Source organism: Staurois parvus, unplaced genomic scaffold, assembly GCF_062004578.1.
Source record: "Staurois parvus isolate SC_StPar_1 unplaced genomic scaffold, SC_StPar_1.0 ptg000215l, whole genome shotgun sequence".
NCBI classification, from domain to species: domain Eukaryota; kingdom Metazoa; phylum Chordata; class Amphibia; order Anura; family Ranidae; genus Staurois; species Staurois parvus.
In genome coordinates, this window is record NW_028318011.1 from 1,078,077 (window position 1) to 1,094,368 (window position 16,292).

General features: G+C 40.9%; 1 protein-coding gene across 1 annotated transcript in view; it reads right to left on the reverse strand.

Moving 5' to 3' along the window:
* Nucleotides 1-16,292, reverse strand: part of UBQLN1 (ubiquilin 1) — a 46,255-nt gene that overhangs the window by 18,028 nt on the left and 11,935 nt on the right. The window contains exons 2-6 of the mRNA XM_089679018.1: nucleotides 11,360-11,511; nucleotides 11,122-11,264; nucleotides 4,636-4,898; nucleotides 1,314-1,472; nucleotides 1,008-1,227 (exon numbers count right to left, since the gene is read on the reverse strand). Of these exons, the coding sequence (XP_089535144.1) occupies nucleotides 1,008-1,227; nucleotides 1,314-1,472; nucleotides 4,636-4,898; nucleotides 11,122-11,264; nucleotides 11,360-11,511 (937 nt within the window). The remainder of the gene's footprint in view (nucleotides 1-1,007; nucleotides 1,228-1,313; nucleotides 1,473-4,635; nucleotides 4,899-11,121; nucleotides 11,265-11,359; nucleotides 11,512-16,292) is intronic.

Below are 16,292 nucleotides of genomic sequence, written 5' to 3' on the forward strand. Positions count from 1 at the left end.
AAATATGATTTATACCCTATGGCAGTGGCCTCTAAACTGCAACCATTTTCTTGCTGTTATCTGGCCCTTGGGGCACTATTCCTCCTACTGATATTAGACACTATTCTGCTAACTGACATCAACAATGGGGCACCATTTCTTCCCCTGACACTGATGATAGAGCGCTATTCCTCCCCAAAATACCAAATGTGGTGATGTTTATGCCCACTGATGACAGGTAAATTTGCCCCTGGCATCAGTCTGGCCCTCTTAATGTCTGAAGGACAATAAACTGGCCATTTGTTTAGAATGATTGGAGATCCCTTCCCTATGAATACCTATAGGTAGAGGTTACACGCTTCACAACGAATAAGTATTTAATTTCTAACCCAACCTCATGAAGCAGAAAAGGGCTAGGGTATTGTGCATTTTTTGCCATAATATTCGCCTCTCACAGTGAAAGGAGTGAGAATATTTAACAGACCATGTGAGAAGGTCTCCCTGATTCCAGTCTTCATTACCAATGTCTCCCCACCTCCCCAAAGGTTGTTAACGGAGAAGCTATAAAATAAGCTTTCACGCGAGAACTGCAAGCACTCCAAAACCCCCTCCCCCCTGAAAATCACTCCGTTTTAAGAAGGAACTGTACTTTGCAGTGCGGAGGAGAAAAAGCTGTCTGTTCCTATCAGACCATCTCACCCTAAGCCGGTTAGTTATATATCTGTTTTCCATACAAGAACTGTATAAAGTAGCTACAGAAATAAATGTTTTTAAACAAGCATTTCAAATGTATTCTATAGTATCTTCACAACTTATAGACATTACCAACAATACTTTGTCAAAATTTACAATTGGAACAAACGTTTGGCTTATTTTTAGGTCTTAAATTAGCAGATGTGTAGATGTGAGAAGGCTGTACTTTAGTCAACTCATTTCAAACTCGGCAATTACATAATCTATAAACTCCTCATAAATTGAACTTTCAAATGATGATGATGCATGAGGTATAATATTATTACTGAACATACCACCAAGGCTTGAAGAGAGATTAGGCAAAGTGGGGCCAGGTGTTGAGGTGGTGCTGCCTCCACTGTTGGTGCCGGTTTGGCTGCCTTCACCACCTGATGAAGATGAACCTGATTGAGGAGCCCAGGGATTGGGTAAGGGATCCCGGTTTTCAGTTCTTGATGGTGGATTTCCTGAATTTGTCGAGTTGCTCATTAGTGAAGCAAATGGGTTGCCTCCGAACTAAAAGAAGAAAGATCACTTATCACATCTTGACCATTTCATATATTTTATATACAAACTTTAGCTTTGAATTTTAACAAAAATACCTGTTCTTGAGCAGCATTTAGCATTGGCTCTTGAATGTCAGTATACATTCTGCGCAGAGCATTGTAACCTCCAGGGATACTTTCTAAATTGCTTAAGGCTCGGTCTTGATTCCTCATCATCTCCTGCATCATTGCTGGATTTCGAGCCAGTTCTAAAGTCTATCGAACATATAAAACAGATTGTGAAATCTAGACAGATAATCATACTTGGCTCAGATCTGATTAAAATTGTGCTTTTAAAATACGCTTTTTTCCCTTTTATTTTTACTTGGTGATCTGGCCAGTAACAGTTCCTGTCTTATGGTGTCTACAATTGGGATAGCGAAGCAACAGAAACCTTAAAAAAGCAGCATTGCCAGCCTGGGCGGAGGGTAGTATTAGTCAACTTCATCAAAATCTTCTAACGTTCTAAGAGCTTAAAGCTAAATGCCAGCTAACATTTATTAAACACTTACAGATGGTTTTCTTTTAGGATAAAGGTTTTCACATAAAGAATAAAATCTAACCATTGTAAACACCCGTCAGTATTAAAGTCTAACTCCAGATTTTATTGCACTTTAAAAGTTAGTTTGAACCAAGCTGGTCTGAATTAACCAATTCCTTTACGAACAGATGGGAGTGCTGTATAAAGTACAGTCAGGTCCATAAATATTGGGACATCGACACAATTCTAACATTTGTGGCTCTATACACCACCACAATGGATTTGAAATGAAACTAGCAAGATGTGTTTTAACTGCAGACTCTCAGCTTTAATTTGAGGGTATTTACATCCAAATCAGGTGAACGGTGTAGGAATTACAACAGCTTGCATAAGTGCCTCCCACTTGTTAAGGGTCCAAAAGTAATGGGACAGAATAATAATCATAAATCAAACTTTCACTTTTTAATACTTGGTTGCAAATCCTTTGCAGTCAATTACAGCCTGAAGTCTGGAACGCATAGACATCACCAGACGCTGGGTTTCATCCCTGGTGATGCTCTGCCAGGCCTCTACTGCAACTGGCTTCAGTTCCTTCTTGTTCTTGGGGCATTTTCCCTTCAGTTTTGTCTTCAGCAAGTGAAATGCATGCTCACTCGGATTCAGGTCAGGTAATTGACTTGGTCATTGCGTAACGTTCCACTTCTTTCCCTTAAAAAACTCTTTGGTTGCTTTTGCAGTATGCTTTGGGTCATTGTCCATTTGCACTATGAAGCGGCGTCCAATGAGTTCTGAAGCATTTGCCTGAATATGAGCAGATATTGCCCGAAACACTTCAGAATTCATCCTGCTGCTTTGAGGCTCACCAATGGTTTACATCTTGTGGTGAACCCTCTGTATTCACTGTGGTGAAGTATTCTCTTGGTTGTTGACTTTGACACACATACACCTACCTCCTGGAGGGTGTTCTTGATCTGGCCAACTGTTGTGAAGGGTGTTTTCTTCACCAGGGAAAGAATTCTTCGGTCATCCACCACAGTTGTTTTCCGTGGTCTTCCGGGTCTTTTGGTGTTGCTGAGCTCACCGGTGCGTTCCTTCTTTTTAAGAATGTTCCAAACAGTTGTTTTGGCCACGCCTAATGTTTTTGCTATCTCTCTGATGGGTTTGTTTTGTTTTTTCAGCCTAATAATGGCTTGCTTCACTGATAGTGACAGCTCTTTGGATCTCATCTTGAGAGTTGACAGCAACAGATTCCAAATGCAAATAGCACACTTGAAATGAACTCTGGACCTTTTATCTGCTCATTGTAATTGGGATAATGAGGGAATAACACACACCTGGCCATGGAACAGCTGAGAAGCCAATTGTCCCATTACTTTTGGTCCCTTAACAAGTGGGAGGCACATATGCAAACTGTTGTAATTCCTACACCGTTCACCTGATTTGGATGTAAATACCCTCAAATTAAAGCTGACAGTCTGCAGTTAAAGCACATCTTGTTCGTTTAATTTCAAATCCATTGTGGTGGTGTATAGAGCCAAAAATGTTAGAATTGTGTTGATGTCCCAATATTTATGGACCTGACTGTATATGTGTATTAGCTACATACAATTTACAACTCTGTGTTCAAGCAGCTGTATGTGGGACTTCCTGGCCTGTTCCCGAAACAAAATTGATTTTGGCAGAGCGCAGCTCACCCATTCACAGGAAGTGTTGTATTTTATAAATTAATACAAGGCACCCTCTGACTGGCTGAAGTGGACTGGCAGGCAGATGAGGTCACAACCTGCACCTCAAAAAGTTTCCTACTCTATTTTATTACAGTAGTGGGATAGGAAGTTTCCATTCCGCTGCTGAAACACAGTGCTATACACTGTATATAGCTGAGGACACACAGTTTTTATACCGCACACACAGATACTGCATATATTAGAGAAAGTAATAGTTTGTTTTGATCAGTTTAGCTCAAATAACCTATTTAAGGCTACTTTCACACTGATCCGTGGCAAAAGTGTATATGCAGGTGCATTTTTGATCCATTTTCCATTGATTTCAGTAGGGAGGTAATTTTTTTCACTGCACCAAAACTGCACCAGAAATTCAGCAAGCAGGACTTTGAAAAACTCACCGGACCCGCAACTGATTAGTGCGAAGAGTTCCACAGGAATACATGGTCACACATTTTTTTTTTAGGATGTGAATGCAGCCTAAAGTTCACAAAAATCTGGAAGTTAGGTTTTAAATACATTGCCTCAACCTTTCAAATGCCACCTTTGCTGGACAGTTTGGTCTGTTAAAAGGATTTTGGAAAAAAAAAACCCAAAAAAAACAAACAAAACAAAAAACACATTTACTGGCCACATCAACAGGTAAAAATAATGGAGATAAAAACTTAAAAAAATTACATCTAATGCAGTCACCATTAAGGATTAGTAAAGTGCAAAATATTAATTTGGGAGGGGGGGGGGGGGAGATAATACCATTTTAATCCCAGAGCAGGAGAACCTCCTTGATATATTTTGAACTTGTGGTTGGAAACTTGTCTAAAATTTGGGGATACTACATTTGGGTAAACTGCTCTTTAAAACTGATGGGTGGGACGGGACATAAACAACATTTTTTTCAGCTGCCCTGTCATTGTTCAAGGTAACATCTTTGTTATAAATGTTAAAACATGCTTCCTCCATTTTCTAAATGAACAACAAAACAGGTTTTTTTTTTTAACATGCTGCTTAGAAGAGGCGTTTCATCTGTGCTCTTAGTCCCCTAACATTGACATCAGAAATCTGACACTTTTTCTGCAGCTTTACGTGAACACGAATATATCTGCAGTAAGGACATGGGAAAAATCTAATGAAAAGACAGCTTTGTCTTGCATAAAAGAAAACAAAAAGAACATACTTGTCGCATTATGTCGGGATTATTAAGCATGTGACTTATTTCAGGATTTCTCTGGATTAATTGCTGCATTTGTGGATTGGCCATAATTAGTTGCCGCATCAAGTCAGGGTTTGACAGCATGCTCTGTACAAATGGGTTTTCCATGATTTGAACCATCATCTCTGGGTTTGACATAAGTTGTCTCTGCATCTGGCTCTGTAGCTCAGAGAAATTTGTTGCATTCATGCCCAAACTACTAAGCCCAGCCAGACCACCAAGGCCCCCTGGAAAACAGAAAGCAAAGAGTTCATTAACCACTTCAGTATAAAACATAATAAACACTTACACTTATATGTGAACCCCAACAAGTTTATTTTAATTAGTCCCTTTTAGACTGCTGAATATACAACTGAAAGTGTTATATGAATCTGATCAACGAAAAAAAAAATAGAAATAAAAAAAAAAACAAACTGTTGATCCTGACAGAAAATGTTCGAGCAGGACACTTCCTGTGCTCCCTACCTCTGATGATGTATCAGTCAGCATTATTCCCAGCCAGTTATGTTTGAAGGCTACAGAAAACCTTCCCAATGTTATGGAGATAAGGAAAAGGGGGAATTCTGTAGTCCTAATACACATTCGGTCCTTGGATGAAAACTCTGCATCTCTACTGATACAGCACAGTTTGTGAGAATGTCACCCTAGGTTAGGTAGTCGGTTACTAACAGGATTACTAAAGGAAAATAAAAAATCCTGGATATCTAATGCAGTGACCACATTTAACGTATCTATACGTGTCTGCCAAAACATTTATTTTAGGTTTCGGATACAGTGGGGAAGTATTAGAACTCCTGGTTTCACTACCATCAATAAGCACCATTAGATATCCCCCCTCTGTTTTGGGGACAATGTTTTACCTGTCAGGAAATAAGAAAAATTGTAACAGGGAACCATAACAAATTCCCATGTTGGTACAGTTGCAAGAAAAAGTATATGAACCCCTTGGGATTACGTGGAGTTTTGCATGAATTGGGCATAAAATGTGCTCTGAACGTCATCTAAGTCACAACAATAGAAGAATACAGTCTGCTGAACATAATACTACATAATACTACACAAACATTAGATGTTGCCATGGTTTAATTGCACATAACATGTAAAACTTCACAGTGCAGGGAGGAAAAAGTATGTGAGGCCCTAGCTTAATGACTTCTCCCAGAGCTAATTGGAGCCAGGAGTGAGCCAACCTTGACTCCAATCAGTGTGATGATATTGGATGTGTTGCCGACAGCTGTCCTGCCCTTAAAAAAACACACACCTGTTTTGGGTTTACTGGTTTCAAAAAGCACTGTCTGATGTGAACCATGCCTCGCAGGAAAGAGCTCTCAGAAGACCTACGATCAAGAATTGTTGACTTGCATGAAGCTGGAAAAGGGTTACAAAAGTATCTCCAAAAGTATCTCCAAAAGTTCATGTGTCCACGGTAAAACAGACTGCCTACAAATGGAGAAAGTTTAGCACTGTTGCTACTCTCCCTAGGCGTGGTCATCCTGTAAAAATTACTGCAAGAGCACAGCCCAGAATGCTGCACGAGGTAAAGAAGAATCCCAGAGTGTCAGCTAAAGACCTACAGAAATCTCTGGCACAAGCTAACATTTTTGTTGACACATCTACAATAAGGAAAACATTAAACAAGAATTCAGTACATGGGAGGACACCATGGAGGAAGCCATTGCTGTCCAAAAAGAATATTGCAGCACTTTTGAAGTTTGCAAAAGAGCACCTGGATGTTCCACAGCACTACTGGCAAAATATACTGTGGACAGATGAAACCAAGACTGAGTTGTTTGGGAAGAACACACAACACTATGTGTGGAGAAAAAAAAAGGCACAGCATACCAACATCAAAACCTCATCCCCACTGTAAAACATGACGAAGGGAGCATCATGGTTTGGGGCTGCTTTGCTGCCACAGGGCCTGGACGGATTGTTGTCATTGATGGGAAAATGAATTCCAGAATTTATCAAGACATTTTGCAGGAAAATGTACGACCATCTGTCCGCCAACTCAAGCTCCGCAGAGGATGGGTGATGCAACAGGACAATGACCCAAAGCATACACGTAATTCTACAAAACAATGGCTGCAACAGCACAGAATACGTCTTCTGGAGTGGCCCAGTCAGAGTCCTGACCTCAACCCAATTGAAATGCTGTGGCATGACCTTAAGAGAGCGATTCACACCAGACATCCCAAGAATATTGCTACACTGAAACAGTTTTGTGAAGAGGAGTGGTCCAAAATTACTCCAGATCATTGTGCAGGTCTGATCTGCAACTACAGGAAACGTTTGGTTTAGGTTATTGCTGCCAAAGGAGGCTCAACCAGTTATTAAGTCCAAAGGTTCACGTACTTTTTCCTCCCTGCACTGTGAATGTTTACATGTTATGTGCAATTAAACCATGGCAACATCTAATGTTTGTGTAGTATTATGTTCAGCAGACTGTGTTCTTCTATTGTTGTGACTTAGATGACGTTCAGAGCACATTTTATGCCCAATTCATGCAAAACTCCACGTAATCCCAAGGGGTTCACATACTTTTTCTTGCAACTGTAAAACAAGAAAATATTTTATATATATATATATATATATATATATATATATATATATATATATATATATATATATATATATATATATATATATATATATATACACACACACACACACACATACAGTTCGGTCCATATAACTTTGGCCACAATTATAGTTTTTTCAGGTATTTACCAGAACATATTCAAGCTGTAGTTACATAATGGATATGGACTGAAAGTGCACACTCTCAGGTTTAATTTGAGGGTTTGTACATCAAAACTGAAGGAAGGGTTTAGAAATTACAGCTCTTAAGAGCAGCCATCCCTCCTTTTCAAGGGACCAAAAGTAATTGGACAATTGAATCAAAAGCCGTTTCATGGCCAGGTGTGGGCTACTCCATTATTTCTTCATCAACTAAGCAGGTAAAAGGTCTGGAGTTGATTCTAAGTGTGGTATTTGCATTTGGAATCTATTGCTGTGAACCTACATCATGCGTTCAAAGGAGCTGTCCATGCAAGTGAAACAGGCCATTGTAAGGCTTCAAGAATGCAACAAATCCATCAGAGAGATAGCAGCAACAGTAGGAGTGGTCAAATTAACAGTTTGGTACATTCTGAGGAAAGAACGCACTGGTGAGCTCAGCAACATAAAAGGGCATAGACGTCTACAGAAGACAATTGTGGTGGATGATCGCAGAACCGTCTCTCTGGTAGAGAAAAACCCATTCACAACATCCAGACAAGTGAAGGACACTCTCCAGGAGGTGGGCGTGTCATTGTCAAAGTCTACAATCAAGAGAAGACTTCACGAGAGCAAATACAGAGGGTTCACCACAAGGCAAAAACCATTCATAAGCATGAAGAATAGAAAAGCCCGATTAGACTTTGCCAAAAAAATCTAAAAAATCCAGACCAGTTCTGGAAAAGCATTCTTTGGACGGATGAAACTAAGATTAATCTGTACCAGAATGACGGGAAGAAAAAGTCTGGAGAAGGCTTAGAACAGCTCAAGATCCACAGCACACATCAGCTGTAAAACATGGTGGAGGCAGTGCAATGGCATGGGCATGCATGGCTTCCAGTGGCACTGGGCCATTGGTGCTAACAGATTATGTGACAGAAGCAGCCGGATGAATTCTGCAGTGTTTAGAGATATACTGCCAGCCCAAATTCAGCCAAATGCAGCAAAGTTGATTGGACGGCACTTTACAGTACAGATGGACAATGATCCAAAACACACTGCAAAAGCAACCTAGGATCTTTTGAAGGAAACGAAGTGGCATATTCTGTAATGGTTGAGTCAATCACCTGATCTCAACCCCACTGAGCATGCATTTCACTTGCTGAAGGCAAAACTAAAAGGCAGAAAGACCCACAAACATATAACAACTGAAGACAGCTGCAGTTAGAGCCTGGGAAAGCATCACAAAGGAGGAAACCCAGTCTTTGGTAATGTCCATGGGTTCCAAACTTCAGGCAGTCATTGCCAGTAAAGGATTCGGAACAAAATATTAAAAATGAACATTTTATTTATGATTATATTCATTTGTCCAATTACATTTGAGCCCCTGAAAATGGAGGGACTGTGTATAAAAATGGTTCCTAAAATATGTACTTGATATTTATGTTCAACACCTTGAATTAAAGCTTAAAGTCTGCACTTTAAGTTCATTTGGATTGTTTCGTTTTAATTTATTCTGGTGGCATCAGAGCCAAAAGTATGAAAACTGTGCCTGTGTCCAAATATATATGGACCTAAACACACACTTAAAGGAACACTTTTTAATAAGAGTATAGCAGCAAGTCAATTAAACTCCTGGGGTATTGATCTGGTCAGTTAAGTAACAGAGGGGGTTGTTAATCAGTTTCACCTGCTTTGGTATTAATGAAATTAACAACAGGTGCACTAGATGGGCAACAATGAGACAAATCCCAAAACAGGAATGGTTTTACAGGTGGAGGCAACTGACATTTTTTTCCCTACTCATCTTTTCTGACTGTTTTTCCACTAGTTTTGCATTTGGCTAGGGTCAGTGTCACTACTGGTAGCATGAGGTGAAACCTGGACCCTACAGAGGTTGCAAAGGCAGTCCAACTCCTCCAGGATGGCACATCAATACATGCCACTGCTAGAAGGTTTGCTGTGTCTCCCAGCACAGTCTCAAGAGCATGGAGAAGATTCCCATGAGGGGTGGGCAATACCAAACAACTGCTAACAGGCCCAACAGGAACAATCCTCTTAATGCTATTGGCATATATTTGTTAATTTTGCGGTATTCCCTATGACAGGGTATCTCAACTTTTTTTCAGCCAAGGTACCCTTTAAAACTATGGATAATCTCAAGGCTTCCTTTAAACTTCTGCACAATCTTAATGCACCCCATTCTAAAATGTAAAAAACTATTCTACACACATCCAGTACACCCAACGTTAGAGGTGATTTACTCTTCCAAAGCAAATACACCTTTGCACACTGGTACCAACTAGTATTCCAGTGTGTCACTCTGAATCTCTCCCTCACTCTGCTAATGTGACTCCAGTGCGGAGGTTGAGGGGCAAACAAGGATGATGTGCATGCACCCCACATCATCCTTACCAACTGATGTCATTGTTTGTTAGGATGCAGGCAGCTAGAAGGTCATAAAAGTGCAAAATTAAAGCCTGTGGCTTTGTGTACTAAAAGACAGGACTGATCCACCTACTGGCTTGCATACAATTTTTGGGCAGTTTCCCAAGGCACCCCTAAAGAAGTCTGGGCACCCTGGTTGAGAAATGCTGCCCTATGACTCTATATGTACTATTTCACTTGCGTGGACTCTGCACTGGGAGACGTATTGGGACATTTGATCGCATGGGTTATGCTAAGTTAATCGTTTGTACAGTTTGGGGGTGTTAAATAATAGATGTGGAGGGGTGGCTCTCCATTTGTCGCATTTCACTATACATAGGATGCATTACTAGTGTGACTACCTGCTTGATGAAGAGGCTTCTATAGGCTCCAAAACGTTGTTTTCTTTTTATGTATTTATCTAATAAATGGCTCTGAACTGAGCTTGTGATATGCTGGTGACACTTTGCCTCTCTAAAGAATCAGGACACTGCTTGTCATTCCCTTCTAATGCAGCTTGCTGGATGAACGGTCTGACTGCCCCAACACCACAAGAGCTGCATGCAGAAAAGTGTTCAGTGCGAATTTGAACATGATCTCAAAGACCAATTCTTATGCAAACTACCACACCTTAAAAAAAAAAAAAAAAAAAAAAAAGAAAAAACAGCTGTGATCCTGTGAGGGGTTAAGAATGAAGTGTATATGAACCCCAACAATGAACTTCTCTTATGTGTGCCTTTTATGTCTGTTAGATACACTATTGCAAGCATTTCTTATAGCTGCTCAATCAAATTATAAAAACATAGCTGTTGATCATGTAAGAAATTCATGTGTACTCTGCACACTTTCGGTTTCATCTTAAGGAGTCCTACCAGTTTTCTTATTTAAGACTACAGAACATTTATTCTCTATGTTGTTGAGGTGTACAGAATGGGAGGGATTCAGAAGTGTAACAAAATATAACTGCGCAGGGAGGAAACCATTCCTGAGGTTTCAGTCCAGAAAAATTAATGTGTTGTCAGTCCAGAAAGGAAAAAAAAGATCTGACTTTCTGGCATATCAACAGGTATTTTCTGGCTGGGTTTTGCTTTAATTTTTCTGAGTCCCAGCCTTGGAACAAAAGTGCAGCTAATAAAATGGATGAAAAAGTCAGAACCCCCGAGTTCTAGAATTGCTTTGCATGTGTAACTCAGCAAATATTAAACGGTCAGGTGAATTTTGATAGCCATGGATTTACCATTCCCAGGAGAGGTCAGAAATTACAGCCTGTGCATTTTTCCCATGACAGGTCTCCTGTCAACTTACCTAAACCAAAAGGAGTATTTGTGGTGGATGAGCTGGTAGATGTGCTACTGGAAGTTGTAGAAGTGGACGCTGGACTGCTGGGGCTACTGGGTTGAGTAGTAGCAGCAGCAGAAGAAGCAGCAGCGGGAGCAGCAGCTTGTGACCTATATAAATAGCAGAAATATAAAACAATTCAGGTTAAGTGAAGTTTTTCAGTGGAACTAAAAACAGAAAAATACAAGGTGGTATAACAACGTACCTATTCTGCGTTTTAATGACAAGATGGACAGTGAGTCCATCGTGGATACCATGCTGACTGAGTGTGTCTTGGTCCTTTAAGATCTTTCCAGCAAATATCAACACAAGCTGGTCCGTGCTGGATTTGAAGCGTTTTGATATGTCCTCCTTGAACTGAAAAGCAAACATACCTGCTTTAATGTTGTAACTAAAAACAAAATGGTAACTATATACCTTGATCTACTACTGTGTTGCAAAGGTAAAATGGAACTTAATATCACTGAAATACTATTCTGCTGACATCCACAGCACAGATCTTCAAGAAGGGAGCAGAGAGATGAGCATGGCCATTCATTTTTATTGCTGTCTGTGCCCTAAATGGAGATTCGTTCTCTCTATTTTTAATGGACAGACAGTGTTGGAAAATCCCAAATTTACACCTATCATAGGAACAGGGGGGAATCTACCAATGGGGACAGCTGTCTAAAGAGGGTTTCCCCGCACATCTATTGCCTCTTTGGAACAAGACTTGAAGGTAAATTTCGACAACAGCGTACAGACTTTAAAAGAACACCTGATATAGTTTTTTCATAACTCCCTACGCTATACAAAACTAAAAAAGTAATTGCTGGCTGTGAGGACAGTCGCGAATAGCTGCAGCCACTGGCAACCTGTCATTGTACTGAACAGGGACATGGCTGCATCTAGCCACTCACAGCAGGAATCAGAAGATTCCTGCAGCTGCAATTTGCACCAGCCTAAATCGCAGATGAGAATGTAGGCTAGAAAGGTTAAGGGGTGCATTACATCTACAAGAACTGCTGTTTCACTCTTAACAGTTTAAAAACATCAGTGTGTTTACTTCCTGTGTTCACTAAAGTAGTTCATATGGGATAATCCAGATCAATATTCTCCATACCAACCTACTGAGTCTGCAAATCTAACATTCCTAGTGTTATTGTGCATCTATAACCAAAACATTTTTGGATTGAGTGGGGAAGGATAAGAGCCACTGTCAGGTTTAACTTCTATTGGAGGGTATACCAGAGAGATTCCTTAATTTTTATGTTTGATGAAAAGAAAAGCGAGGACAAATCTCAAAATAAATTAATTTATTTTTTTTAAAGTAGGGGAATGTTAGATCCTCTGTAGGCTTTTTACTGCTGCCATTTCCAGGTCACCAATTCTTCCCTCACTTCCTGTCTAGTAAAATGTTGTCCCAAGAACAGAAAAGAAAGTGAGGGTAAACAGAACAGAAAATGAAGGAAAACAGGTTTTGGGTATACTGCGGATACACTATAAATTAAAAGAAATGCATGAGATTGGTAAAACCAATACATAAAGTGCATCTACATGTGAAACTCGAAAAATTAGAACATCGTGCAAAAGTTCATTTATTTCAGTAATGCAACTTAAAAGGTGAAACTAATATATGAGATAGACTCATTACATGCAAAGCAAGATAGTTCAAGCCGTGTTTTGTCATAATTGTGATGATTATGGCTTACAGCTCAAGAAAACCCCAAATCCACAATCTCAGAAAATTAGAATATTACATGCAATCAATAAAACAAGGATTGTACATAGAACAATATCGGACCTGTGAAAAGTATAAGCATGCATATGTACTCAGTACTTGGTTTGGGCCCCTTTTGCAGCAATTACTGCCTCAATGCGGCGTGGCATGGAAGCTCTCTGCCTGTGGCACTGCTGAGGTGTTATGGAAGACCAGGATGCTTCAATAGCGGCCTTCAGCTCTTCTGCATTGTTCGGTCTCATGTCTCATGTGAGTTTGCTGGCCAATCAAGCACAGTAATCCCACGGTCATTGAATCAGGTTTTGGTGCTTTTGGCAGTGTGGGCAGGTGCCAAGTCCTGCTGGAAAATTAAGTCAGCATCCCCATAAAGCTCGTCTGCAGAAGGAAGCATGAAGTGCTCCAAAATCTCCTGGTAGACGGCTGCGTTGACCCTGGACTTAATGAAGCACAGTGGACCAACACCAGCAGATGACATGGCTCCCCAAATCAACACAGACTGTGGAAACTTCACACTGGACTTCAAGCATCTTGCAGTGTGTGCCTCTCCATTCTTCCTCCATACTCTGGGTCCTTGGTTTCCAAATGAGATGCAAAAGTTGCTCTCATCAGAAAAGAGGACTTTGGACCACTGCGCAACAGACCAGGTCTGTTTTTCTTTAGCCCAGGTAAGACGCTTCTGACGTTGTTTGTTGTTCAGGAGCGTCTTGACAAGAGGAATTCGACATTTGAAGCCCATGTCCAGGATCCGTCTGTGTGTGGTGGCTCTTGATGCACTGACTCCAGCCTCAGTCCACTCCTTGTGAAAGTCCCCAACACTTTTGAATGGCCTTTTCCTGACAATCCTCTCCAGGCTACGGTCATCCCTGCTGCTTGTGCACCTTTTTCTTCCACACTTTTCCCTTCCACATAACTTTCTATTAATGTGCTTTGATACAGCACTTTGGGAACATCCAACTTCTTTTGCAATTACCTTTTGAGGCTTTCCCTCCTTATGGAGGGTGTCAATGATGGTTTTCTGCACAACTGTCAGGTCTGCAGTCTTTCCTATGATTGTGATTCCTATTGAACCAGACTGAGAGACCATTTAAAGGCTCAGGAACCCTTTGCAGGTGCTATGGCTTAATTAGTGGATTAGAGTGGGACACTTTGAACCTAGAATATTGCACCTTTTCACAATATTCTAATTTTCTGAGATTGTGGATTTGGGGTTTTCATGAGCTGTAAGCCATAATCATCACAATTATGAACTATCTTGCTTTGCATGTAATTAGTCTATCTCATATATTAGTTTCACCTTTTAAGTTGCATTACTGAAATAAATTAACTTTTGCACGATATTCTAATTTTTCGAGTTTCACCTGTATGTTTAAAATATAAAATTGTACGTTCTTTGTATTTCAACTCCTTCTAGCTCTCTCCTATTAATCTGAATGATCTGGAGGTTTGTAAACTTACTTTGTGAAGATCTCACACACACACTTCCTTGAATTCTGTGACACATATTCCAGCGAGTAGGCACTGCTGTGTCACAGTCCAGGGGTGTGGAAGTTGTTTTTAAAAAACTACTTGTCCAAGGGACTAAATTGGGGTCCAAGTCTACATGTCCCTCATGACAATTTACTTGTCCTAATAAAAAAATAAAATAAATTCTAACCAAAACCGTATTTAAATTTGAGGTGCTTTTAGGAATGTCTGGGGCTTTTAAAAGGAAAAAGGTGCTTTATGGCGACTTAAACTTTTCATGTTTTTAACACTGCAATGTTTATCTCCTCTTCACCTACCTGCCTGTCTCCAGCACCGCACCCAGAGACTAGCAGGGAGGTGAGGGACCTTGCAGTGTAATGAGCAGCGATTGGGTGCTTGTCAGGAAAGTGTAGTGCTGGGCTCTCTTAATGCTCAACAGAAGCGCATTTGCCAACCCCATTTTATTCCTTCAGGTTACCCTTGCACACAGAACACTTGAGTGCTCAGTACAAGTGCATGCTAAGAAGCAAGTCAAGCTCCAGTGCCCACTCCGTTAAAAGGACAAGTTAAGAAGTTTTAAAAAATAAAAATGCACATCTTTTTTGCAGGTAAAAAAAAAAAAATGCTTTTTTTTTTCAAAAGTATTGCACCAATGATCAGCAGATCGCTGGTGCCATGCAGAACTCCTGCAGACTGTCAGTGTGATCTGTCTGTCTGTACATCGTACAGGCAGGTAGTTTCACACTGACAGGAAGAATCAATGAACTACCAGAGCACTCATGTCAGTGCTCATAGTTGATTCATTCACAGAATTCTGTGAATGGAAGACGTGGACATGTGGGTGGAGCCCTGCACAGCTGTACTCTTTTCAAAAAGTGACAGCTAGTACAGGGAACTTCTCCCCATACTGCTGTCACACAGAGGGCTCGGATTGCCAAGCCGCCCCAGGAGTTTGTCACATGTTCCAGCCCAAAAACGGGTGTAACATGTTCCCAAAAGTGAACTTATCCTTTAACTGAAGATTACACAAAACCACCAAAACATATTTTCTGGAAGCAGACACCCTAGAGCAGTGGTCTCCAAACTGCGGCCCTTTGCTTGCCTCTATTCAGCCCTCAGGGTACTATTTCTTCCACTTGCACCAACTATGGGGCATTTTTCCTTCCATTGACACCAATAATGGGGCTCAATTCCTCCCACTGATATAAACAATTAGGTACTATTCCTCCAATAAATACCAAGGATGGGGAACAATTCCTTCCTCTGATACCAATGATGGTGCACTATGAATCCCACTGTCACCAATGATGGTGCACAATGCATCCCACTGTCACCAATGATGGTGCACTATGAATCCCACTGTCACCAATGATGGTGCACTATGAATCCCACTGTCACCAATGATGGGGCACTGTTGCCCCAACTAATACCAATGATGGGGCACTGTTGCCCCAACTAATACCAATGATGGGGCACTGTTGCCCCAACTAATACCAATGATGGGGCACTGTTGCCCCAACTAATACCAATGATGGGGCACTGTTGCCCCAACTAATACCAATGATGGGGCACTGTTGCCCCAACTAATACCAATGATGGGGCACTGTTGCCCCAACTAATACCAATGATGGGGCACTGTTGCCCCAACTAATACCAATGATGGGGCACTGTTGCCCCAACTAATACCAATGATGGGGCACTGTTGCCCCAACTAATACCAATGATGGGGCACTGTTGCCCCAACTAATACCAATGATGGGGCACTGTTGCCCCAACTAATACCAATGATGGGGCACTGTTGCCCCAACTAATACCAATGATGGGGCACTGTTGCCCCAACTAATACCAATGATGGGGCACTGTTGCCCCAACTAATACCAATGATGGGGCACTGTTGCCCCAACTAATACCAATGATGGGGCACTGTTGCCCCAACTAATACCAATGCTGGGGC